This window comes from Arctopsyche grandis, chromosome 7 (genome assembly GCF_051622035.1).
Source record: "Arctopsyche grandis isolate Sample6627 chromosome 7, ASM5162203v2, whole genome shotgun sequence".
In the NCBI taxonomy this organism is placed as follows: Eukaryota; Metazoa; Arthropoda; class Insecta; order Trichoptera; family Hydropsychidae; genus Arctopsyche; species Arctopsyche grandis.
The window spans coordinates 3,046,038-3,072,634 of NC_135361.1; the positions used below are offsets into that span (position 1 = coordinate 3,046,038).

Consider the following 26,597-nt stretch of genomic DNA (forward strand, 5'->3'; position numbering starts at 1 on the left):
GGCAAACGTGAATATAATACATTCGTACCTTCGTTCAAGAATGGAACGGGTTATTGTTTAATCTATTTTTAAAAATGTATCTAATTTTTCAAAAACTTAATTTTTGCTTTGCTCTACATCCCCAACTTAAAAATAACTGATACGGCTTATTATATAAATATTAATTCAAATCTATTGCCACTTAGGGACTTTTATTATATACATATGATGTTAGTGTACATATGTACAGTACAATTGTGAGCTGACTGACTTTCAAGTTTTTTAGAGCTTTGAAAATAACCCAAAATTGATGGGAAAACGTTTCATAGAATATTTCGAATGATTTTGATGCATGATCCTTTCTAATGAGACTCCGGCCGATTAACGTTTGCAATTAGAGATAAGATTTTGCTATCGATGATGGCCTTAATTTTACCATTTTCTTGATTTGATGTATGTACTGTATTTCTAATCTTTCTACTTTATAGTGGATTCTAAGCAGCACTAACTACGGCTTCTTTTGCATGCTTTTAGGTACTTTTTGAGCTCTTCTCTTATCCATGTTTCGTCGATTATATTAACCATTTCAATATATTCGCCCGCTTCACTATGTCAGCTACTTAAATCATATCCATAACTCATATTTACATTTTGCTTTCTATATCTCGTCGTTATACGGAACAAAAAACAATTCATACTTTTATGAGTGCATTAGATCAGTGATCTTAAATATTCCACAGCCTTTTTATAAAACCCTAGTTCTAAATAAGATTTTTGAAATACAATCCATATCATTAAATGCACCAACCAATTCAGGTTTGAAACTTTTTTTTTCAACTTTTAAGCAATATTTTTATGTATTTCTATATCTGACATATGTAGATAAGTATGTACTTACAGATTGAGAAGGCATTTTTAGGAATCCATCAATATATTTTGCAGAATCCAAGTTGAATAACTTTGTTTCTATTCGTTAAATATAATTGTTTATTTCTCTTCTCTTCTTATCAAAGTTTTCTACTTATCTTAAAGTACTTCTCTTTTATCTAATATATAATTTCAAAAGAGACTTTGTATGTAAGGTTTGGGTGGGAGAATCCGTGACGTTAAATTAAATTAAAAAAAAACAAATGAATATTGAAATGAATTTAAATAAAATAAAACTATTCAAATAAATTTAAAAAAATGTTTACTATTAGATTGGCCATGTTTAAGCGGTTTATATTATAAATACTGAACGAAGCCGGGTAAAAACACTAGTATATTTTATTTATAGACCATCTCATAAAGACTTTACTTATTCATCAATTCAAACATATTCAAATAACTATTCAGTCATGTTCTCACTATGAAAAATTTACCCATTTCTTGTATCTTGTATCAATGAAAAACTTATCTACTAACGTTTTTGTTCACAAAAGTATGAACTGTCATTTAAGATCCCAAAATTAAAATTTTAAAATAGTTGACTTAACGTCTTTATGTCACTAGTAAGTTTTATCAACATGTTCATTCGACAAAAGCTTATTTTGTTCAACAAAAGCCTCTTCAAAACGGTGTTGACAGGTTTGTCTCCCATAGAGTTAGTTACATCGTCTATGAATGGGGCCACTAATGTAGTCCCACAACTTCGAATCTAACCGTCAAACACCACTCCAAAGAAAGTCAAATGACCCCAAAACGCCACAATCAGCATGTTGACAAGCACTGGAAGAGATTGTGTGTATGCAATGCGATGTTCTCGATGTAAACTTGTAAACTTTTACCCACGCTCGCGTTGGTCAATAGTGAAGTCGAGCCGGGAAGGTCGACCGGTTGAGGAATCTGCCCCATCAGTTGGTCTATTCAGTCTGCTTTGGTTTTGTTCTTCGCACCGGCAAAACCACGGATATAATTTATATATTTATAGCTTTTGCACGAAGGTCGCACCATATCTAGAAATTTCAACCTTTCGGACCGGTCCAGATGTTGGGTGCGGCCGAAGATGTTCGCGAAGCCGACTGCAATACATCGAATTCGGACATGTAAAGATTCGTAACGTTGATTATAGATGACTTATGATTGGGAGGGTGGTGGCCTCATGTAGAGGGCTTTATTGGTTGACTTCACTCATCTCTAAAGTGGGCTTATATAGATGACTTAAGCGAGTGTCGTCCCTTTGAATGTGAATCTCACCTGACCAACTTGTTGCCGGAGAAAGGATCGGCGCGTATTCCGTTGCGCAATTATTTCGTTTCGAAATCGATATTTAGCGAATAATTGAATCTATGTGTGTCGACGTGTGTGACGCATGATTTCGTTTTAATAAGATTCTAAAAAAAGTTACACTTCCGTCTGAGGTGTTAAAATTGCGCAAATAAAAATGGTCGCGAATCGTTCTCACTTTCTATGGGTCGTTTATTTGGTTAACTTGTTTGATCCGCGAGAAGAATCTGTTGAATGAAAGTAAGCCTGTGGATTTGTTGAAAAGTTCTTTCTGTAATTTTAGATATGTTTATTTTATTTTATTTTTTATTTTTTATTTTTTATTTTTTATTTTTTATTTTTTATTTTTTATTTAATTTACACCAAGAAGGCCTAACAGGTAAACCCAATGCGCCTTCCTGGCCAAAGACAATTATATAAACATATATGTACACCATCCATATATACACAAATACTTACACGTATACACAAATACACATACATACATACATAAATATAAAAATACACATATATACATATACATACATACACACCTACACATATATATATTCACATATACATACATACACATATACATATACATATACACATACACATACACATACATTACATACATCCATAAACATACAAACATTATACATGCATATACACATAAACACATAAATACACATAAATAAAGATAAATTACTCATATATATAAAAATAAAAAATAGCATACATATATAAATAAAGATAAAACCAACATACATACGCTAAATAATAAAATTACAAAATGAAAACAACATTATTAAATTTAATGTTAATGTTAACAATGTTAAATTTTATTATAGACTACTTATTATTGTCTTTATATATATTTGACATTTGATATCACGAATCAATATTTTGACAAGTAGTAAAGTTTGTTTTAAAATAGTAGTTTGAACTTTGACGTATGTGAAGTGGGTTATAATGCAAAAATTTTATTCAAATAAATACTTCAAGGACTTAAACTCAAATTTTGGATGCAAAATGTTTTACATTGAATTAATTAATTTTATTCTTATGTAAAAACCTTGGATGAACTCTTACTGTTTTATTGACTTAATTTTATTAGCATTTCAAATGGATTTTTACTTTTTTAACATACGAAGTTTAGATGAAGTTTTTTAACCATGAGTAAATTCATCCTCAATATTTTAACTGATTTTTATTTTAATACACATATACGACAATGTCTTCACAGGCTACCCCAATATCATAATTTATATATGTACATAAAATTAAAATTAAATAAATTTGTACTCAATATCGATTCCTGATCTCATTTCAATGGTTTATGCAAAACATTTCAGTGTGTGTGTGTATGTTTGTGTACTTTTTTAATATCAAATTAAACACTGGAATGTTATATTATAAAACTTCATCTTAAGAAAAGTTTAACTGTTTTTAGCACAATTTTTAAGTATGTATTCAAACCAAAAATACATGTCAAAATAGCAAACGAAATTTGTGACATTCTGAAATTTCCTTTATCATTTCTAATCATTTGCTTTGCCAATATTCGTTTCTCAACCCCGATTTAATTCATCCGTAAGTAAATACCAAACCAAGTAAATTAAGATCAATTATAATTCAATGCGTAATATTTAAAATAAATTATTATAATTTATCAAGCTATTCAGCCTTTTAATTGAAAAGTTCCAATTAAGCCGGCTAGGGCACGCTTTTTGGATGCGTTTAGAAATAAATTTTAAAAATCTTTATGTATGAATAATATATTATTTATGAATCATTATCCCAGATGATAAGATGATGATTTTTTTTCCTTTTCATCATAAACCGTCATCTTTATCATCAAAAAAAAACCGGAAAATTGTGTGATTTTGCGAATGATTTCCTCGCGACATTTCACATGTCCCACACTTGAGAGGCGGCAAAACCTTTCTCGTTTTTCCACGTAGCCCCCGTGCCACCGGTTTAGAGCTGCTGACCTCGTATGCGCGCGAACCCCCGTTTCAAATTCAAATTTTGTCCGGAGCTCAGCCGTCAGTTTGCCGTTCGCTTTTTGCGCATGCGGACGGCTATAGCAATACCTTTTACAAACATATAAAATAAATATATAAAACGACCATTTGCATAAAATTAAACGAGTCGAAATAAAAACGACAACCGCCACCTATTTTATATGCAAATATCACGCATATATACATATAATGCAACGAGTTACGTAAAAGTTTAAACAACGCAACGAAGAACGCGCGCGCGCGGTTCGAAAATTTCCCCGGAAAACTGCCTACTTCACATGCGTCAAAGTTTTCCGGCACGTGCGCGTAACAGGGAACTCGGTGTTATTTAAACGAGTGAATTTTCCACTCACCGCAATACGAAAATGACGAATTTCAACAATTTAATTGTGTTGTTCAGCTGGTTGATGGTAACTGTCGCTTTGTCGAACAGCATACCGAACACTGTCGCCAAATCAGGTTTGTTTTAAGATTTTAATTGCATACGTGTCTGTGTTTCTTTTTCTTCTGCTTATTTTAAATGTTATATGTTCTCAAATGTCTGCCTCGTCTAACTAACGTGTGAAAATTTAATAATTCTAAATCGTATTCAATGAAAATCGACGTCGAATTTAGGCGCGCGTGTGAAATTCATCTTGATAAATGTGTTAAACGGCATGTTGCTCAAACTTTTATATATTTTTTTATTAAACTGTTACGCTTTTTCGCCTCGTTACTCAAGCGGTGTTAAATAATAATCGAAAACACGTTTCAACGATGAGTCAACTTTTCGAAATCGACCGAACGGGCTCGAAAAGGATGCTCAAAAGTCAAGATATTAATACAGTGGTCAAGACATGATGATTATAATGATTAGATTTCATTGTGCTTTGAAGCCGACTTTAAAGGCGTATCCAGCATGAATATGCAATATCATTTGCACATAGCCTTGAAAATTGATTGTGCTATTCAACTCAATCATCATCGATGCATAGTTTCAATCGTTAATGAATTTCTTCAAAGGAAAATTACTTGGATATCATAGGTCGTTTACATTGAATTATTTTTATAATTTTACAAATATTATTTAAATCAATGAGCTTTATTTATATTTAAAGTATAAACTTACAATTTTAATAACCATTTTCCATATCAAAAATTTTGGAATTGTCCGACATAGTTAAAAATAAGTATACAATACTTGAGAACAGTCATTTTATATACCGTCTTTTCCTGAAAATACGACCTACCCCGGAAAAAAACTATTTATAGGTATTATGAGAAATCAGTGTATAGGTATATACCTAAAGGGAAGAAGGTAAATAAGCCCTAGTGCAGTTTTTGAATGTAAAATTAATATAAGAGTCTTATTTTCGGAGAAATACGGTAATATATATGTACTTTCAACGGAATAGATCATTTATTAATATATAAAATAAAATAATCCTAATCCAATAATATCGTAGAATTTACAAGTATTATAATCATATTATACGAATTGAAAATCATTAGACGTCGCTAATTTACAAATCATTTTGATGCATTTCATTTAATATGTAAATGGCTAGTAACTTGTACGAATGTTTATACATATTTTAAAATAATAATAAAAAGTAAGTAAATCGGTATTTTCGTTTAACATTTCTTGACAGAACAGTTAGTAACTGAGCATTCAAATTACTGGCCAATTAAATACAAGTCATTCATTAAATTGACTAACTTTTTAATATTTTCATACTAAGCTACTTCAATAGTTCAAAAATTAAAACATTTAATTTCAATACAAAATCTTTATCCTTCAATACTGTATAGCATAAAAATCACCTGTTTATACTTGATCAATGTAAACGATCTACAGATAATTACAAGTTACATTTTCTAAATTATATACACAGCAAATTGCAACATTTGTACAACACAATAGAAAAACCAACAAAAGAACAAAACATACATATAAGATAACAAACTAATTGGATCTTCCTATACATTTTTGCACAGCACTTTCATCTTCTCGTGCCTAACAAACACGCACTATACAAATTTCGCACATTTATCATAATGTATATTATATACATATGTATATACAGCATCTAATGGCACTTCACGCTTTTCTTTCAGCAGTTCACAATTAACACATCGGCACTTTTTTTGACTATTATTATAACTTACATGCATATCCCATCGAAAACGAAAAGTTACGTTTAACATACTTATACGTACATATTTGTAATACCGGTGCTACGGGTATTTATCACTTTCTCCGACGCTCATGTAATATACGCACTCGTCTGTGTAAACACGTTTAAGGCTGTCGGTGTCTGTGTGCCACAATCGAGGATGATGAGGAGTTGAATTGAAAATGAAATGTACGAGTCATTTTTTTTCTAGTCGTATTAGTGTCGATTGGGAACGTCGTTGTTTCGGTCATCCATCAAGTGTTTGTTTTTTTTTTTCCGACTTCTAGTGTGTTTTTAAGCTTTCGCGTGCTAGATTTGGGTGTATAAGTAGTACATACATATGTACTGGTTGCCTAGAGGTAGTGTCGAATTGGGTTTGGTTTGTCGAATGGTTAATAAATGCTTTTTGATGGGTTTGGGTTAAATGTGAAAATTTATTTTGACAGCTGGCTGTTTTGAGTAATTACAATTTGGACGGTGTTTGCTTTTAGGCAATCACTATTTGATCGGACATCGAATGTGTTACGTATTATTAATTATAGTAAATATATTTCATTTAAAGTTTAAGCATATCATATTATATTGATTACATTTATACTTGTCAATATAAACGTATCGAATTTTGATCACTTACAAAAGTGACTTTAAATGTCAATCATTTACATTATGTTTGATTGCGATCATATTTAGCATTGATCATATTAAATAGATTAAACTTTCTTTACGGTTAACATATGATTACATCAAACTTTGATCGTATGATAAAATCTTTGCTATGTCTAGCATGACTACATTAAATTTTGATCACACTTAGTATTTGTATGTAAATACACATTTGATCATATAAATCATTGATTTAATTAAAATTTAATCACATTTAACTTATACATAGTAGTCTGATTACATTAATCTTTAAATTATCGCATCATTTAGATTACATGTGATGTTTAATTTAAAATGTTTTGATCACATTAAATTAAAATTATATTTTCTACATCATATCATTTGACATTAGGCCTTTTAGAATTAAATATCATAACTTTATATAAGCTTTTTTCAGATTAGACCCTCCCCCCTCCCCCCTTCTGTCCATTCACTTTATTTCACACTACAAACCTTGAACCGAACTTGAATTCACACCAGTAGACAATCAGTAGGCGGCTTTAACCTGCTTCGCCCCCCTCAATGTGAAGTCTTTTGTTACGCATTTCATTTAAGATTGTACGTAATTGTACAGTCAATCGTCGTTTGTGTGTTTAACAGTCATTTTTAATGCATCTAAAACTAAACAATGACTCTTTTGATTACCCAAGACAATTATATCAACTTCACACACCAGTGATCACAATAACCACAAAGAGAATTAAAATATTTCAATAAAAGAATACTGAAAAGTTAATTGTGTGTCTTAATAAAATAATTACGCATTGTTGATTGTGCGAGAAACCTGTTCACTTATCATAAATTTAACGCAATCAAACGTCACGAATCACGAAGACTGTCAATCATCTGCAATATCATTCGAAAATCGATTAACCCTTTGACAAAATTTGACATTTGCCAATCTCAATCCGAAATTTCTGCACATCGGGTCAGACAAGTGGTATTTGAAACAAAGCTACATTAGTCAAATCAAAGACAGCTCAAGGTTTCGTATAATTTTGCACTTTTCTCCTGACGAGAGATGCGCGGCATGTTCTCCATCAATTTTGACGGCTGTTTTGAAAATCGGTGACGCAATCGTTTTGACGGCGGCAAAATCACTCGAAAGTTCGCAAATAATTGACCGATTGTGAAATTAAATATAAATAAGCCGTCTGAGTGCTCGGCGTTGCCCGTGCGAAATTGGCCGAATTACCAGTTTCTATTATAATTGAACTCAATAATGGAAATGTTTGGAAACATTAAAAAGTGTTTTGGTAATTGAAAGTTACCGAAGCTTGTTGCAATTTGATGCAACATTTATTTTAGGGCCGTTAGAAGTGATTAAAAAAATGATAAGCAAACAACTTTTAGCTTAGAAACAAGGATATTTAATTGTAATATATGTAAAAGTGTAAATGTTGAAGTCACAGCCTTGACTCCTAAGTTGATACATTGTCCTTTACTAAATGTATTATTAAAGTTCAAAATGCGTCATAAAAAAGTGAAAAATATTTTTTTTACATATAAAACGATCTCTACACATCACCAACATTAATCAATGCTAAAACTATGTATTTAAATTTTTAAAATAAATATTTTCGTATTACATTTATACAGGATGTACATATAATACAATATACGAAAAGTTTATAAGATAAATAGTATACACACATACATACATACTTTTACTATATATACATATACATACCTATGTATGCATGTATATATAGTAAACATTGCATCTCGATAGTGGGAATGCTTAGTTCTATGTACTTTTTACGGTTTTTTGAACTAAAAAGGTAGATTTGTAACGTGAAAATAGTGTCTTAGAGTAGATTTCCATTTTCTTACAGTATATTTTTTAAATATAATCAATTAGGTTTCAAGATATTAATAATTGACGAATGACAAACAGAAATAGATATACATATTATACATATCCTACAAATTTTACATATTTATGGGTGTAAATATATGTATCTGTACATAAAAAAAAACCCGAAATATATAAAAAATTGATAGAGTAATATATGTAAATTCAAATAGATAATACAAATAGTGTCCATTCAAAACCGCTCGGTGACAAAACCGCGCCAGAATATATTTATTTATTATTTTTATAATAATAACAACAATAATATGACCAATGTGACCTGACAGGTTGCCCCAAAGTGTCACACCAGTCTTTCAAAAAAAAAAGAACAATAAAAATTAACAATCATTCATCTCATTCAAATAGATTTGTTTTGAATCTCATGAAACTGACCAGCTCATCAACATGACAATTGAAAAGGTCCAAATGTTCATCTATCACATTAAGGAACCGGAAAGCCTTTACAAGAGACGAGTTATTGAAAGCTGACGTTTTCACAGGAATAGGTTGGAAAATTAAATGATGAAGCAAAGCTCTACCACATTCAGGCGCCGAAAATTTAAATTCAATAAAATCGAAGGGTTGTCAATTCTCACTTTAATACTCCAAAAAAATAATATGATATACAAATATGAACATATTAAAACATTCAAATATCAACTTTGACATCGATTTCGACATTTACCAAAACCATATTTGTTTTTATCTCTCAAACTTTGACTTAAAGTGGTATTGTAGAAATACAATGCATACATACATATATATAAATACACTTGATCCTTTATTATGAATGATCTTATAAATTTCAAAGTGTGTAACACAAAAATATTTATTTTTATTGAGATCACAGTTTAAATTTAACGAAAAAAATCTATGGAATCAATGTAGGCGACTATCTCTTAGTAAAAATAGATCAAGTTATCGAAGTCGAATTTGATATTTAATTTTTTTCATATGTACATATATTCTGGCGCGGTTTTGTCGCCGCGCGGTATATCGGGGCCGTTATGTCGGGGTGCTTTTGACTGGCGCGCAGAAGTCGGGGTGCCGATACATATAGAGACAGTTTGCTTTTAGGACATCTAAGATTTTTCTGCGTAAATAAAACTTTAGAAGCTTTTGAACATTTTAAATTAATATTCTCATAATATAGAAAAAATGGCTGAACTGAAAATTCAAGATCAAACTTTCAATATAGTCAAGAGTTTCATTAACATTTTATAGGAAATAAAAGTAAAGAAAAGCATATTAAAATCGTCCTAACTAAAAATGAAATTAGATACACCATCCATAATTTATACTAAATTACATTATATGTACATATATACGAGTAAAACGTACTAGATGTATAACTTTAGGCAGTAAATAATCGATGACACTGGCACGGAATGCGGTCCAGATACAGGTACGACCTAGTTTCAATTTTATTATTATAATGTTTATCAGCTGTTTTCGAATCGATATACAAATTTGTCGAATATCGGTGTCTCTGAATTGAAACTGGTCGACCTCAAGACCGATTATATGGACCACGTAAACATCGAAACGGATTATATAAACAAGATTCTTGATTAATCGGGTCCTTGGGCAAGAATGAGGTCATAATTTAAGATCTGTGCAGTTGTATTGGTCGTTCGATATTATGACAGTGACTCAGGTAATTTGTAATTTACGTAATTTACGATTTTCATACATAAAATTTATACGATTGTATTATATATGTATGTATTGGTACTTTTGAATCCATAATACAAGGCTTACTTTGTATTTTACCGGTTATATTTAAAATAGTAAATAACTTATATTAAAAATTCCTTTTATATGAATTTCTAAAAGCTAATTAAAATTTTTCTAATTATGGCACACAAAAATAGTTCATCTTTTTCTGTTTAAAATAAGGCTGATTCGTTGAAGATTTTTTTTTATATGTTTGTCTGAAATATATACATATGTATATTGAAGTGAATTTTTTCTTCTCTCACAGTATATTAAAACCTATATTTTTGGTTATTTAAGTTGACGAAGATTAAAAAAGTATACTTAAACTCGTAGTTTTTTGATTGAAAATACTTCGACAAAACAGCCCAAGATAATAAATTCTGGCGGAATATTCACCAAATAATAAGCACCGAGAGGTTACTTTAATGCTGCTAGTCAGACTTGGATATTTGTGAATTCAAGTCGATGGTTTCCCATCAGAGTTTGCCAATTTGAAAGAGTCATCAAATACTTCATAATGGTTCAATCAACAAATGTATTTACTAAAAGTCAAAATATATACATAATATCTACCAAAAACCTACATATTTACACATATACCTCAGAATAAAATATGAAATTTATGAAAAAATAGATCAAATGTCAATAAAAACTCATGAAAAAAACATAAACTTGGATATTTGTGAATCCAAGTCGGTCGTTTCTTATCAGAGTTTACCAGTTTATTTGATTTCATTGTTGAAACGGTTCCTCCATCAAATTGGCAAAAAAAATCCCACCCACTATGTCACCAATATCTGAATTTGATTTATTCTTGAAGTCTAAATACGTAGATGTCTCTATGGAATAATTAATTAATTAATTAATAGTGATATGATAATATGACGTGTTATTTAGTATTTCGAAATTCAGCAATTTATGTACTAAAAAATGCTGCAATATTTGTAATTGGCTACTAAGGCGCATTGGAGTTTACCTGTTAGGCCTTCCTGGTACATCTATGTAAAAAAAATAATATAACAGCCCTGATAAACCAAAATAGCCCTAATATACATACATAGATAAGTAAATTTAAAAAGAAAATGAAATATGTCTTGGACTATGTTGATTAGTCACAGTATTTGGAACATATAATATTTCGAACACTTCATAATCGTTTAATTAATTTAACGGAATCTACAGTAGATTTAAAGCAACCAAAATTATTTTGATACAATCACGTAATTTCGTATCTAAGTACGTATATTACAATTAACCGGAACTATTAACGATTACATAATGTATATGAATAAACGTCATTCGAAACGAAATCATTCAACACATAATAGTAAAAATAACTTATGTATGTAAAATTTAACTGCTAGTTGATTGTCAACGAGCAATTCAATAATTTAACGCAAACACTATTGTCGTCAAATACTAGTTAATGCATTGTATTAGATCAGAGGAGAGAATCTATTGTACGCAAGGTACTAAATTCAACAATTAATGCCACGACTTAAACAGTTAAATTTGCGCAACAATACAGTCGGTTTCGCAGCAATATCGCGTTGAAAATTATATTCGAAATTAAATATACACAATAAATAGAAGACATGTGCGTAATCGACGCGTTCGCTTTACCAACAAGGGCATAACGGACCAGAGATTACACATCAACGAACCCGTTCCGATATTCAATTAAACAGAAAACACTTATCTACTGTAGACACATACATATGTACATATGTGTACAATATGATATTTAGCATTTGCGTTTCGCAAGTGACAAATAAACATCCTGTACGCGAACCGAACGAGTCTGGATTGAAATTAATTTGCGCAAAAGATGCTGGCCGTCGCGTTTCACCGCCCTTAATCACTTTTCATCCCCTTCGAAGTGGATCGAATTAGGCGAGAGGGGTCGTGGGGGTGTTTGGGGCGTGTTTGGGGGGACAAAAATGGCCGTCGGCGACACTGGACTACTGAAAATTGAATAATTGCGACGGCACGGCCCTGCGCATTTTGACGATTCCAATTTGCAACGTCGAATATAATTTTCCACTCGTAGAATTGATATTTTTTTTAACGCGTTGGAGATATCTGCAATGTGAATAATTCTAAAAAAAATCCTATAATATATGTACATACATATGTATATAAACAGAGGCGTGGAATAGTGGTTAGCATATTTTGCTTTCGAGCAGAGTGGTCACGGGTTCGAGTCCCACTAGAGTCCCGGTGCTGGCCAGACCTTAGTTTTTAACGCCAGGTCGACCGTTTCTTATCAAAGTTTGCCAATTTTTCTGATTTTCATTGAAACGGTTACTCTAAAATTGGCATCTTCTTTCTTATATCAAGTTATTTGGCGTCTTGAGGTTCTCCAGTTTGATTATAAAAATTTCTCCATAGATGTCACTGTGGATGTTTGTATGAATTCGCATTGTTTAGATGCTTATATACATACATACATATATTGACTCTATTGATTGATTATATTGTATCTGTATAAATACAATCGTCGCTTTGGAGCGATCTGTAAAGACGAGTGTACATGCTTAATTAAATAAATAAAAATGGAAAGTATGTATGTATGTTTTTTGCATGAACAAGTATAGAGATTTCAAAAAATACATATTACAATTTTTATTTTATCTTTAATTTATACCAGGAGGCCTAACAGGTAACCCCAATGCGCCCAACTGGCCAGAAATATTGTACATTTGATACAAATATTATTAGTATTATACAAAGTATATAAATACATATCAATTAATATCCACAGAGTCATCTATGGTCTAATTTGTTAATTTGCAGCACTTTATATAATTCATCGAAATTCGAGATTACTGACAACTCGAGATATTGCGAGAAAGTGGGGTAGGTTGCCAATTTGTTGGAACCGTTTCAATGAAAATCAAATAAATTGGCAAACTCTAATAGGAAACGATCGACCTGGATTCACAAATCCAGGTCTAGTCAGCAGAAACCAGTGGGATTTAAACCCGTGACCACTATATTCAAAGCATTATATGCTAACCACTCGTCTATTTTGCTGGTCAATCAGAACTTCATAAGAATGCAGGAAATCCGTGCATGTTAAAACGGCTAGTGACAATAGCCTCGAGTGTGTCTTTCTAAAACCACCCATTGAAATATCAACGGGCACAACACTACTCAACATTTTATTTATGCCATAGTACCGTAACAGGACACTTATTCCAATATATGTAGATTCACAAATATTTTATAACAAACCACAACCATTTAATGCTTACAACAATCAACAAATTCAGACTAGCTGAATTTGCGAGAGAGGGGTTGATAAGAACCGTCACAATATATAATAGCCACTGTCGATCGTGCCGTTTAAATCATCTTATTATTGAAGATGATATACCGGTATAGTATACCGTCCGTAAATAAGTTTTACTTCAAAAATTTCATCTATACTTCCCATCCTTCTCTTGACTAAAAACGTACTAAATTTCATTCACAATTTATATTCATATTTTCAAATTTCATCCCGCCTATGCGCAAATATAAAACGGAAACGAGTTCATCTCGTACAGATTGATGGTCGGAATTCATGACTTGGTTCAAAAACTTTTCAATAGCAATGACAAAATACAAAACGTTCCACGATAATGAAATGCATGCCCAAAAAGCTAGAGCATACTGCCATAAAAAACAGTCACGAATGTTAACAATCAATCAGCGCATATTATTGTTTAGAATACTTACAAAAAAGATTCAAAAAGGTATCAAGTGAAAAAGTTTCATTAGGAAAAAAATATGTACTTGAATGTAATTGTATGTAATTGATAACCCATTTATTTATATCAAAGCGATTAATCTTCAAAATAACTCTTCCGGCCGTTAAACTATTGATTAATCCAAAAAATAATAATAGCATTGCATAAACGCGCCGAATAATTTAAACGACGTCGTTAAAATTCGACACGGATGATTCGCAAAACCTTGACTTTTACCAGAATAAAGACAACAAAAAATTACATTTACGTAAATTGATATTCAAACAACCAGACGTATGTATGTATTTATTCATCCAGAGATAGATGTTACTTCTCGCACTCAAAACACTTTTCAAAGATGTGTCATAATCTCTACATACATTCCATTGCACAATATCACTCAAGCTTCGATTAGATCGAGTTACATCATTCGAACACTGCTATTAATCTTTAACGGGAATTATTTTTTATTGTATTGTAGTATACTTCATATGAATGTGAGATGATAAACGATCCATCGAGGGATTTCTCCATACGAAAACAAAATGGCGATTTGATCTGAAGACGTTCGAAATTTTCACTCGATTTTTAACACGTTAGACGTCGCAGACATATATATATGTATGTATAGTAAATAATCCCCATCCCATGTATGCATTTAACGACCATGGTTTCCCAATTTTTCAGCACCTTCAGATCAACTAGCATCGTTGAAAAAACTGTGGTCTATTTATTCCCAAAATTATCGCGACGCGCTATTGCGAAAAAATATTAGCCCCAGTGAACAGGATGACTTCGGTTAGTAGAAAACAAACAAAAAATTGGATGGGGGAAATAATTTAATTAAAACATAATTCAGGCAAAACACAAATCACATAAGGAATATGGCCCAATTAACAGGGAAAAAGCTTGCAAACAATATTTGAACCTAACCCAAATACTAACCCGATTGTCTAACACGCTAGGTCAAAACATAAATCTTGGACTGTTCATCGGAAACCGTTCATCAAAGGAACAGTTCATCAAAAAAATTGAATATGTTAGTGTTTAAGCGTCAACCATGACGTATTACCATTTTTAACACATACTTATATGATGAACACTCTTCTTTTCTTGATGAACTTGTATGAATCGTCCTTTGATTAACAGTCCACATACCAAAATTGCATGAAATAAACGCTTGCAATCACCTTTCGATTATATTATCATTGCTAGCGTACAGCTTAAAGATGCCTATTGACCTACATACATACATATGGATGTAGATGTTTTTCTGCAGTCAGATCTGTCGTAGGGTCTCTGGTTACAACATACATACATACATACATCGGAGTTTGAGACCATCATTAACCTACTTAAATATATAAAAACCACATTTTAAAGATCAGCATTAAAAAAATTGTATTATAATATCCGGTCCTTTGTTTAATAATAATATTTTTATCCTTAAAATACAGGAACGGACACAAATCACCCGACCGATTGTGTTGAACTAAAACGAAAAACCATTGTCGAAAAGTCAAATAGATAGATTGCCAAAGATTTGTTTGCCTATCTTAAGATTCCAGCGATAATCGGGAGAAATTTAATTTATCGGCGATTAACATTGACACGCTTTATTTCGAGATGAAAGTGTCTCATTGCGAAATGTGTTACAAGAATCGGTTTTGTAACGTGCGTTTTCTATCGTATAATGTTATGAACATACATATTTTTGATTTTGATAATGACCCGTATTTTCCGCAAAATATTATCTGTTTATTTTGAATATAATATAGGTACATGTATGTATGCATGTAATGAAAGTGATATTGTAAATCTATTGCACGTATTAATTTATTGGTGTTGATTGTTGAATGGCATGCGGTGTAAAATAACTGGTAATTTGAACTAAAACTTGAATGGCTCGTCGTATCTTTTACATAACAGGCCAGTGGTGCTCAAACTTTTGTATATTATTATGTAAACGTTGACACTGTATGTACATACATATGCACATACGTAGTTTTCACATTTGAACAATGTTTTTGTACCGTATATTATTTTATTGCTGTTAAAATTATAGGTACTTGTATAAAAAAAAAACAAACTAGATTATTAACTTAAAAATTAATAATCAAACAGTTATTTTTTGAAGTGTAATAATAATTACAAATATAAATTTATAACATAAAAGTGTTATATTTAAGCATGATGACATTTTTCTTTCATATTAAAAGCATAATTTTCCTTTTTTTCTACGTTTGTATTTTTCTTATATTTGCTTAGTGTAGTTATATTTAAATAAAATAAATAAATAAATATTTAATTCAAATTTTAAAGTCACATCAAAACGATGTTTTATCACAAAAAAACTTTAAATAAAATATATTTGTTAAATATTTTAATAATAGCCAATTTTTGACTCATGAGTTCGTTGAGAAATAAATTTAAAAAAATTATAAATATACATTTTTACTACCTACTTTATTGGCGTATAAACAACTGCAATAAAAACATCAAAAAACCGACAATATCCAATATAAATGGATAAATAAATAAATTGATTATTTTTGTATCAAAAAATAAACAAATAAAATCAAACGCAAACTATAAATGTACTTTTACCCGCGAGTACTTTCACCTTACAAGCGAGAAACTCAAATTTAAGTTATTAAAACGCACATTTAATTGTCTTTTATTGGTCGTTTTTGCGTCGACAGTAAAAAGAATTGCATTTTTTCTAACCCGTTCTCGACCGCGTGCGAATTTTCCGTCACGGAAGTGTCACATTGGACAATTTAGAAGGTCGCAAAAATATTTATTACTCACTAAAAAAAAAAAAAAAAACATACATATTATTAATTAATCCGCACGCCATGCAAGCATCTCATATTATGATGCATATTATCATCCCAAGTGCGAATTTTAACCAAATACATTCCATGGCCTTTTGCACGGTAATAAATCATCCGAAACCAAATTGGGACAGTTGGTTTGATTGATTTTTTTATTTTTAATTTTTGCAGATTGTCCTCATTGTGAAGACGAAGCGGCTACCACTTTGGGTATCAACAGATGGACAATGCCTCTTCTGAAACTCGGAGAAAAGCGCTATTATCTTGGTATTTTCTTCAAGGTGAGCGTGTGGTTATTTATTCTATACATAATTTATTATTTCTTAATAATTAATACTAATACTCAAGTATCTCATTTCGGGCCTTAAAAAAATGAATAAAAAAAAAGTTATGTCGACGTAATGTCTCAATTCTAATTCATTAATATCGCATTCAACCCGTATTAGACTATTCAAGTATTTTTAGTGTGCCATACAAAAATTGAATCTAAGGGCGAAAACACACTGAGTGGTACGTGGTACGTGTTTTTTTAGATACATTTTAACATGCGAAAAATACGCAGCACACCTAGTTTACATATATATGTACATGGTACACAGTCCCAAAAATCACCCCCCTGAGTGTTTTCAATGATATTTTATGCTTGTATTTATACTTGTATGTATATACCGGGCTCTGAGTCCTTCCAAAACCCGTCTACTATATACATAAGTAATGAAACCATAAGATCAAATAAGACTGTTCTACATACCGATAACTGTGGTATTGCATTCCGAACGAAAATACTTGATTTTTTTTTATTTGATTTTTAAATGCTTTTTATTATTATCAACGAACGAAAATACTTGCCCAGTATTGCCCGGTCGTTTTTGTATGAGAGCCCATCGATTTAGGACTCCGAGCCCTTTCAACACTACGGTATATGTACATATGTTAGGGTTATATGAAATTTATATTCTAGATTTGTAATACTAATACCATGAGTTTAATTGAAAACTGTAGATTTTTAAAACAAACAAACCTAAAAAAATTTTTACCTCAATACATATATTATAGTCGTATATGCATGTATGTATGTATGTATGTAAATATGTATGTAGATGAATTTGTGAAATTGAAACAATGAAGCGTTACAGAAATTTCACGCAGCATTAATACACGACCGTGACTTTTAATTTTTAATAATCGCTTGGGAAAAACTGTTAATTATATTATATTATTATTTAATAGCGATCCACGATAATTACTACTGGCACCGAAACGTTTAACGACCTTGCCGTCTGTGTGAAAAAGTTACATATCAGATGTAAAATTTGCATATTGTTTCGTATTAGTCGCGCTCGAATTGCGCAATGACCGTGCGGTAATAATATTACTGACCGAATTTTTACATAATTAGTAGTCCGTTAAAATTGACGGAATAACATTTTAATTTAACATTCAATTTCACTGTTTGCATGCATAATATAAATCAAGCGTATAAACAAACCGAGTAGATACATGTGTATATAATCAAAAGCACGCGTCAAATTCAATAAAAACGATAAAGACTTACGTACACCCGTCAAAAATGACGGACACGCACATAAACTTTATTAAATTACATACATTCGTAATCATACAATTTATTATTAAAAACCACAACATAACTTAATCCCAATTGAATACCCAACGAGTACATATGTACAATCATACGAAATCATTGAGCAACGTATTTTACATACTCATATCTGACCTTCCGAATGAATTGAACATTTAACCCTTGCAATGCCGAAAATTCTTCGACACAATACCTGCAAATAAAAAAAAAACGATTACACAATCGTACGAACGCAATGTGACATTGCACCATAATTTAACGCGACTCGTAATTCCTTTTTTGAATTTTTTCACAGACATGAACGAGTTCTGCATCCCACACACGTTTGTTATTATATTCCAATTTTTTTTTTCCTCCTTTCAGACATTGTCACTGTGTATTTCCCAACATTCGAATAGAACCAGTCCACTTCCATATAAATAATAATCGAATTACGCGACTATTGTCACACCTATATACAGAATGATTCACCGAGCGACCTTTGCGTAAATCTGATCGCATATTTCACTTATTAGCGAATTAAAAATGAAATATATATGTATATATACATATTTACATATGACGACTTTTGAAGATACTCTTCTTCGAACAGTGGCCCATTAAGCTCATATTCAACACCAAGCTTTCTCAAACATAAAAAAAAACTTTCCGCCTGTGGCGCATTCTTTTTTTTTAATTGAACATATTGAATAAGGATATTGTTTTATTTTTTATTAAGAAATATTCACTCTGTCGTGGGTAAAAGAAGTTTCAGAAATGATACAGATACTTTGAAAGATCAAAACTTTCTGCACCGATTGATTAATTTTGCCAAACATTTGATGGGACGGCTTCCTATACCAAGTCACTTTATGGACTGTCAAAGTGACTATGGACTATGACTAGTCAAAGTGGTCGGAAACTATTTGTATATACAATACAATACTGGTCATTTAATTTTATGAAATTTATCCAGTCAATCTGGTTACATTATTATAATCAAGGTGAATGTTTGTCCATAAACTGGATTTAGATTTAATTTTAACCCTTATAAAAGCCTTTGTCTATCTTCTTTGTAGCTTTCAACGCCGAGCATGTGTTTGTTTGCACAATTTTTAATATAAAACTACCAATCGTTTTTGAAGGTATTTTTTAACAACTTTCATCCGCCCGAGAAACGCCAGGCGAAACCCGGAAGTGCCCGACTTTACTAAGCAATGCCGCAGCTAGTTATTTATATAATCAACACATAATATATGAATACATATGTAGATAAATATTTCTTCAGATTTAAATACTATGTTGGATGTGCCTATAAAGTTATAGGCGAAAAATCCACTGAACGATGCCTTAGCTATCGGGTTTATTTCAGCCCAATTACACCGATCTAATATATACATACATATACATATATTAGATCAGTATTAGCCAGCAGTATGGCTCAGTGCGTTTATGTTTAGCACTTGATTATTGGGTTCGATCCCGGGCTAATATTTAATACTGCTGGTTAAACTTGGTTATTTGTAACTCAAAGTTTGCTAACTTATCTGATTTCATTGTTGAAACGTTTCCTCCATCAAATTGGCAAAAACCATCCTACCCACTATGTCGTCAATATCTGAATTTGATTTGTGTACAATTCAGTTTTGTGTTCTTTACGTAGCTTCAGCGATTTATGTACTAAGCAATGTTTGTAATTGGCTAGGAAAGTGTGTTGGCGTTTTACCTGCTAGGCCTTCTTGGTATATATATCTATGTATGTAAAAATAAATTATACAACAGATCGGATATTATAGTTAAAACATTTGTTTAACAGTGAGTTTTATCATTTTATTATTATAAATTCTAAATCCATAGATGTATCAATAGATTAATTCATTAATAAATTAATTAATTGTTAAATAAATTCGGGTTATTTAGCCTCTCGAAATACAGTGATTTATGCAATAAAAATGCTGCATTGTTTGTAATTAATTATTAATTGTAATTAATTAGTAATTGCCTTCTTGGTATATACCTATGTATGTATTTTTATTTTATTTTTTTGTTATTATTACATTTTATACCAGGATAGGCCTTACTGGTAAGCTCCAATGCGTCTTCCTGGCTAATTACAAACAATACACCATTTTTATTATACAAGTCGCTGAATTACGAGACACTGAAAACTCGCAAATTAACGTTTCAACAACGAAATCAGAAAAAATTAGCAAACTCTGGTAGGAAACGATCGACCTGGAGTCACAAATATCCAGGTCTGACCAGCAGCACTCCAGATATACTCAGAGAATTTCTTTTCAATCGAGGTCAGCTCATGGGATCGAACCCGGCGCCTATCGGTGTTAGGCAGAAGCTTAAGAGGGCTAAATTCCCGAAACCTTAATTTTGTTGCCGTTCCTTTCTTCAATATATACATATATTGAGAGAATGTATATATTTAGTGAATGCGACAGTTGCGCGTCGACCAGATAAAACCTATTTTAAATCGACAAAATCGAGGTTTCGTATTCTCCAGTTTTCTCCTCCGAAACTGGGCCAATTTAAAAAAAAATTTCATCATCGGTATCAAAAAGATAATTTCTATGTTTGTGTCTTCGTATTTTTTTAAAAATCAACCGTTAAATTAGCACGCTGGACTCTTTTCGTGGGTGTAAAAACGAGGCGATTTGTTAATGTTTGGTGGCTCCTAGCTCCTATAAAAGTAATAATCAAAAAAATAAAAAGGTAGAAACATGCCTATGGTGGATATCCATAGCATATTAAAAAATAATTTCTCTAGTACCATAATTGAGGAAGGGAGAAGTATAGTACGTTTGTATGGACAAGGCGCTGCTGTCCAGCCCTCTTAACGACCGAGCTATGCTGCTGGCATGTAAAAATGTAAACACAAAATAAAATCTGGTACAAATTTCAAACAAAATAAAGTCTGGTAAACTTTACCGTGCAAATTAAGTCATGTGGAAGCCATAAAGACGCGTGACCTTTACACTACATTTTCTAATTAATTAATTTTTAATCGTTCACGATGCAATAATGGTGTGTAATTACGCGTGAAAATCGTCGATATTTGCAACGATCCATTGACGGCTCGTGACGTTGACCTTCAATATTGGGCGAGCGACTTTTCCGGTCGAGTGCATTTCCGGTGTTGCGGAACCAAAATTTTTCGATTGCATTTCGCGGATGCATATTTCAAAATGCAAAAGGCAAGGTTGAGTGGCGGATAATCCAGATCGTGCCGATTCCACCGTTTCTCAACTAATGAGCCGTGTCACGAATGCGGACATGCATTCGGTGCATACTTGCTGCATAGGCAGACTGAATCGTTTGAACGCTCATTAGGAGCTTTCATGCTCATGTGTCTTTCCCTGGAATACCATTTGTAATATATTAAACTATATACATATACTATTTAACTATGTAGGCGGACGCCACTGTAAAGATTCGAATGAAAAATTTCTGAAGCAATTTGTATGCACTTTTATGGCTCAAAGATTTTAGTTCCATCAAAAGTATCGATCGCATTAAGCTTTGAATACAATATATGTTGATTAATTCGAGTATATCAGAAAAAGGGATTCAATGTATGACAAACTATTATTGTCAAATTAGTGTCCAAATTTAATGTAACACTGTTCGACAAATGACTTTTTTTTAGTTCAAAGACGAGATATGACTTTTCTTATAGATCTATGCCTAGTGAACACGAATCTGGTAATAAAAAATGTTGATTGGCTTGAGATTCGGAGATATACATACATAGATGTGTTTATAAATCGCGCTATTTTTCTATATCTTGGTGTTGTTCGGTAGATGTCTCAAAATCTTTCAGTTTCCTGCTCAAAATGAATATTGGAATCTATAGTCGTGTATTTTATCTTTCATTTGTAGTAATTTTCAGCTTTCAAATCTCTCTAAATAGTCGTCCAGTTCAAATGACAAACAGTCAAAAGTACGTATTTTCACTTGGGATTTTTTCCCACTGTTAATACTATTTTATATTGAGTATTTTCTATTGAAAAATGTTTATTGGAATAGTGTTCTTGGCCACACTGTTTTTTTTGTTTTCGTTTAAAGGGGTTAATTGGAAGTGTGCTGAATTTTAAATCGGTAAAATTGCGAGCTAAAAACAAGTACTATTATTTACTCGTATTTACACGAATCTGAATTGAATTAATAGGGATAATACATATATTAAATTGTCTTTATATGAGAATGAAATAAAATTACACCACGAAAAATCATATTTCGACTATCATATTCATAAAAAAATCATATTCGTTTATTTTATCGAGGTAAGCCAGTTATCAATAGAATTTAAATAGAATTAAACTTTATGTAATCAATATACTACATTGTTCATATTTATGTATGTGTCAGTGAAAATATATTTTCAGTGAAATCATAACCAGTTACATTTTCAGGGTTGATTTTATTCATTTAATATTAGATTGTTAGGGTTGGTATTATTTAAGGGTTAGGATAGGTTAGGTTAAGTAAGGGTTGGCCCTATTCATTTAAGATTGGGTTGTCAGGGTTAAATTTATTGATTTAAACGTTGTAAATTCATTGTTTGATACATTTTGACTGCTTGAATTGGTGAAAATATATATTCTTATATATAGTGTTCTTTTTTTTAATATGTACATATAACCAGTAATATACATAGATGTGTATATTGAGTTCGAATGCTTTTTTTATTCGATAATATTATAAAATTAACCTTCATTGACAAGAATTATATTAAAATCAATCTACGTTTATAGAATCAAGTTGATTGTGGTGAATAATATTATACATATATATGTATATTCAACCTTGAGTGACATATTTTAATGAAACTCAATGAGATCAATATACATATATAATTAAATGAATATTGTATCAACTCACTTTAAATGCAGTCGAGAATTTTAATAAATATTTAAAATAATAACAAATTAAAGTACGCTTAATGGAATCTGAGCTAATGTTAATTACACTATACATATATAGTGTCATCAGAGATATATGTAAATCATAGGAATGTGCCTTTTTACCCAACGGAATCACTAATTCTTCAATAAACAGAGCTTAATTTTTTTTTAATATATTTCGAACTCTAATGGAAAAATCTATAGTATGCGGTAGAAACGTCAATTGAAAAACAAGCCATTGTGCGAATATGAGGAACGCTTAATCTTAAGATGGAAATCTCAGTTGCGATATAGTGATATGTTTCATCATAACCTGAATAACATTTGAGCGGCTCCGCTCGAAACAGGTGTCGCAAACCATTTAATCAATGTACCACCGTCAATAATCAATTGGAAATTTCATTTCGACTGATCGATCAAGGTTGTGTTTTTACTTTTTATTTTTGTCTGTGGGAGATTTCCTCAATTTTTTTTTCATTCAACCTCTCTCTATATATACATAAATGTAAATCCGTATTATTCGATTGATGAATTTAAATTCATCGTGTCATTCGTGACGGATTATATTACCAATTTTATGAACCATGTAGTCATGTCGCAACTTTAATTTGAATGTCTGATAGATCGTCAAAATTTTCCTTAATACTTTCAACCCGTCAAAATTATTTACTTAATCCGATACACCAATCATGAATAAGGTATTATAATTTGGTGAGGCTTTCTATATACACAGATGTATATTCTCCTATCCACTGCATGCATTTTTTTTTATATTTACCATGGTGTCATTACAGGTTTCTCCAAAGAGACACCTACGGCCATATTTGTATATTTTATTTTATTTTATTTCAATTGAACATGTACATTCTCGTTTATAGATCGCTCAAAGCGACGAGTATACTAATACAGATACAATACAATAATCCAATTAATACAGGCGTTTTTATACAATGCGAATTCATACAAATATCATCCACAATAACATCCGTGGAGAATATTTGTATGAATTCGCATTTCATTATAGAAATTGGCGAACCTAAAGACGCTGAATAATTTGAGATTTACAAGAGAGATTGGAAAGGAATTGTAAATTTATTGGTAAAATTGGCAAAAAAAGAAACGATCGACCTGGAGTAGCAGTAGCAGGAAGCGTGGACTGGTAGCAGGTCTGGCAAACAGCTACTAGTCCACGCTGCTGGTTATATATGTACTATAGATTTTGTTGACGAACCGTTTCAATTTTTTGAAGAACCGTTTCAATAATGAAATCAGATAAATTAGCAAACTTTGATAGGAAACGATCAACCTGGAATCACATACATATGTATATTCAAGATCTAGCCAGTGACACCGCTAGTACAGGGCTCAAACCTGTGACCCCTTTTTTGTTACCATTATACGCTAAAAACCAAACTAAGTGGTGTTGGATAAATACATTGTGATTGCATTTATGCTAACCACCAAGATTTTGCCGGGTTCGATCCGGTGGGTTGACCTCAATTGAAAATAATTTATTCCGATTATAATATGTAGTGCTGCTGGTCAATTTGTGATATTTGTGACTCCAATTCGATCGTTTTCTATCAGAGTTTGCCAATTTATCTAATTTCATTGTTGAAACGGTTCTTCCATCACTACAGAGCTGTGACACAATGGATGAACCACTAAGGTTAATATTAAAACAGGCTACTGAATGCAAAAATGAAGAAAAATTTAAGATTTAATATGCTAGTTAGGGTTCAGGTAGTGACCCAAGTTGAAAAGAAAAAAAGGGGTCGAAGGGGGATGCAAAATCGGTCAATTAGCAGTTTTTCGCCATTGGCGATGTTAATACGTTTCGGGAAAAAAAATCATATTTTATTTCATATAAGAAATTCAAGTATTTATTTAAATTTTATTTCATTAATAAACCTTTTTTTGTTCGTTACTAGTTTATATTACAATTGCAGTTTTCAAATACATTTGTCCAATCAGTCCAACTAAATACATCCAAAATTCAACAAACATAAATAATTCCGCACATTCCGACCCCTTTCCATCAATTCCGAAACAGATTATATATTTTTGGATACAATAACCCCTTCATAAATAATAACTGCTTAATACAAATTGTACGTATCAATTCACCTCGAAACACTTTTAATATTTAACAACACGATATCAATTTAATATTTAATATCGCGCTGGTTGGGCGCACCTGCATCGAAGCCTGACATATCAGCGAATGTCCAACGCACAAATTAATAAACATAATTGCGAAATGACATTGACCAGGCGAAATACTTGAAATATTTTCACCTGGTGGGCGAATTAATCATGCGATTAAAATGTGACAGATCCTATTGCCGAATTTGTTTTTTTTCTCTCGGAATAACCGCTTCCAGTCCAAAATTTTGAAATTAATTTTTCCGATTGGAGAGTGTTAAGATTGCACATTTTTCCGGATGCTGTAAAATCGATCGACCCATTTATTATATGAACTATAATATATATACGTACATACATATGTTGACCAATAAACGTGACCGGTCGATAAAAATCATCTGCCTTTTAAAAAAGTGAAATGTGCTCGTATCGATTCGTTCGTAATAAATTATTATGACTGTGTGTGTGATTTTATGACACCGAATTTATAGACTTCGTATATATATATATATATATATATGGTTCGAGGCGTGCCATCCATTAAACAATGGTAATTAATGATCTTTTTATTTATTGGATTTCCACAGATTATCTTTCCATCTCGAATGTGTTCTATCCTACATACATATATGCGTATTGTATGATGTTTGAGTACTTAATTAACGACTTAAAATTTAACGTTTCATTTCGTAATGATGCGATTTAATTGGCAGGCCGGAAAATTCGCTGATAAATTGATACAGTTATATTTTATCAGCTGATTTTTAATCAATTTGAATTTTAACTATAAAATTTTTTTTTTT

At 31.4% G+C, this 26,597-nt stretch overlaps 1 protein-coding gene across 6 annotated transcripts in view; it reads left to right on the top strand.

The window, feature by feature from the left end:
• Positions 1 to 26,597, top strand: part of tfc (Brevican core protein triforce) — a 117,920-nt gene that overhangs the window by 86,401 nt on the left and 4,922 nt on the right. For 5 of the 6 annotated variants that reach the window (XM_077434121.1, XM_077434125.1, XM_077434120.1 and 2 more), the window contains one exon: positions 17,326 to 17,435. In XM_077434121.1, coding sequence (XP_077290247.1) covers positions 17,326 to 17,435 — 110 coding nt within the window. Of the gene's footprint in view, positions 1 to 4,214; positions 4,650 to 15,004; positions 15,116 to 17,325; positions 17,436 to 26,597 lie in introns of those variants that run through there. The other variant, XM_077434123.1, reaches the window with a different exon arrangement.